General features: G+C 46.8%; 1 protein-coding gene across 1 annotated transcript in view; it reads left to right on the forward strand.

Annotated features, from left to right (window-relative positions):
• ptprt (protein tyrosine phosphatase receptor type T) overlaps positions 1–1,770 on the forward strand; it is a gene marked incomplete at both ends in the record, with an annotated part of 108,702 nt that overhangs the window by 96,576 nt on the left and 10,356 nt on the right. Inside the window, one exon of the mRNA XM_084460691.1 lies at positions 286–392. Within this exon, the coding sequence (XP_084316817.1) occupies positions 286–392 (107 nt within the window). The remainder of the gene's footprint in view (positions 1–285; positions 393–1,770) is intronic.

The raw sequence follows: 1,770 nt of genomic DNA on the forward strand, positions 1-1,770 counted from the left end.
ACACACACACACACACACACACACACACACACACACACACACACATACCCACACATGCTCAACTAGAGCGTATTAAATTGCTTTAATTGCAGGAATAATGAGAACTGAGATTATGAAAGGCCTTATTAATGACAAGTCCAAGGAGATTATATTCTTGCTCCTCAGCCAGACACACGTTTCCTAATCCCTGGAGAATAACATCAACCAGAGCCCACTGCCTTGGCAGCCCCTCACACGCGCACGAACGCTCTCTACCCTCGGCGCTAATCACCCTCCCACCTTCAGCGCTGTATCGGTACCGTTTCTCTCTGGAGCGTGATGGCGGGCGGCGTCTACTGCGGCCGCGGCGTCTACCAGCAGTGTGGGATGGTCGGGGTATCAGCCTGGCCGGGGTATCAGCCTGGTCGGGGTATCAGCCCGGTCGGGGTATCAGCCCGGCCGGGGTATCAGCCCGGTCGGGGTATCAGCCTGGCCGGGGTATCAGCCTGGTCGGGGTATCAGCCTGGCCGGGGTATCAGCCTGGCCAGCCAGGAATAAAACAACTCACACATCCTGACAATAAATGTTAGCGTTAACCCATCGCATTAGAGTTAGCATTAGCGTTAGCATTAGAGTTACAATTAGAGCTGGCATTAGAGTTAGCATTAGAGATAGCATTAGAGATAGCATTAGAGTTAGCATTAGTTACCATTAGAGCTGGTATTAGAGTTAGCATTAGAGCTAGCATTAGAGTTAGCATTAGAGCTAGCATTAGAGCTAGCATTAGAGTTAGCATTAGTTACCATTAGAGCTGGCATTAGAGTTAGCATTAGAGCTAGCATTAGAGTTAGCATTAGAGCTAGCATTAGAGCTAGCATTAGAGTTAGCATTAGTTACCATTAGAGCTGGCATTAGAGTTAGCATTAGAGTTAGCATTAGAGTTAGCATTAGAGCTAGCATTAGAGCTAGCATTAGAGTTAGCATTAGAGTTACCATTAGAGCTGGCATTACAGTTAGCATTAGAGCTAGCATTAGAGTTAGCTTTAGAGGTAGCATTAGAGCTAGCATTAGAGTTAGCATTAGAACTAGCATTGTCAGGCCAGGATTCGCCGCGCGGCGGCCAGGATTCGACATTCGCAAAAGTTCAATTTTTTTAACTTTCTGCGGCGGATTCGCGCGGTGAGATTGGGCGAAATGAGCGGTGTGAACACAGCATTAGAGTTAGCAGTCACCGTAGCGGAGGTGTGAAGTCCTGCGATTGGCCAAGTCCTAGAGCTGTACTGTAAATGGACACTTTCCAAACATACGCACACGCACACTTCTTTCATGTCTTGGCTAATTTCCCTGCGAGGGGGCAGCTCTCGTACCGATGGAGTCTATTTTAGACTGAACAACAGAAGCTCCGGTCTATTTTCACGAGCTGTTCCTTTTGGCCTTCATCCATGCTACAGTACAGTATATACTCAAATAAAAGAGTTATATATGGAACGCTATATTTGTAGCAGTAGAAGAATTATTTCCAGGTCCGTGAAGTGCTGTTTGATTCTCTCTGACTTCAAATTCTTTATTCAGAGGGGTTTTCTCATGTTGCAACCAAAGCATAGACCTGATCTGTTTGGCTGATGAAACTGATCTCTTGTGTACATACATGTTGCCACTCTAGCATAGTACCCCTCAAGTCATGAACTCAATTCATCCATCCAAACCCTCAGTATTCCTAACCAGTCTTTACCCGAGCCGGAATGGGAGCCACGGCTCACCAGTTTCCTGTCAGACCAACTGTTCAGTAGG

The sequence above is a fragment of the Borostomias antarcticus genome (genome assembly GCF_949987555.1).
Source record: "Borostomias antarcticus genome assembly, chromosome: 33".
In the NCBI taxonomy this organism is placed as follows: Eukaryota; Metazoa; Chordata; class Actinopteri; order Stomiiformes; family Stomiidae; genus Borostomias; species Borostomias antarcticus.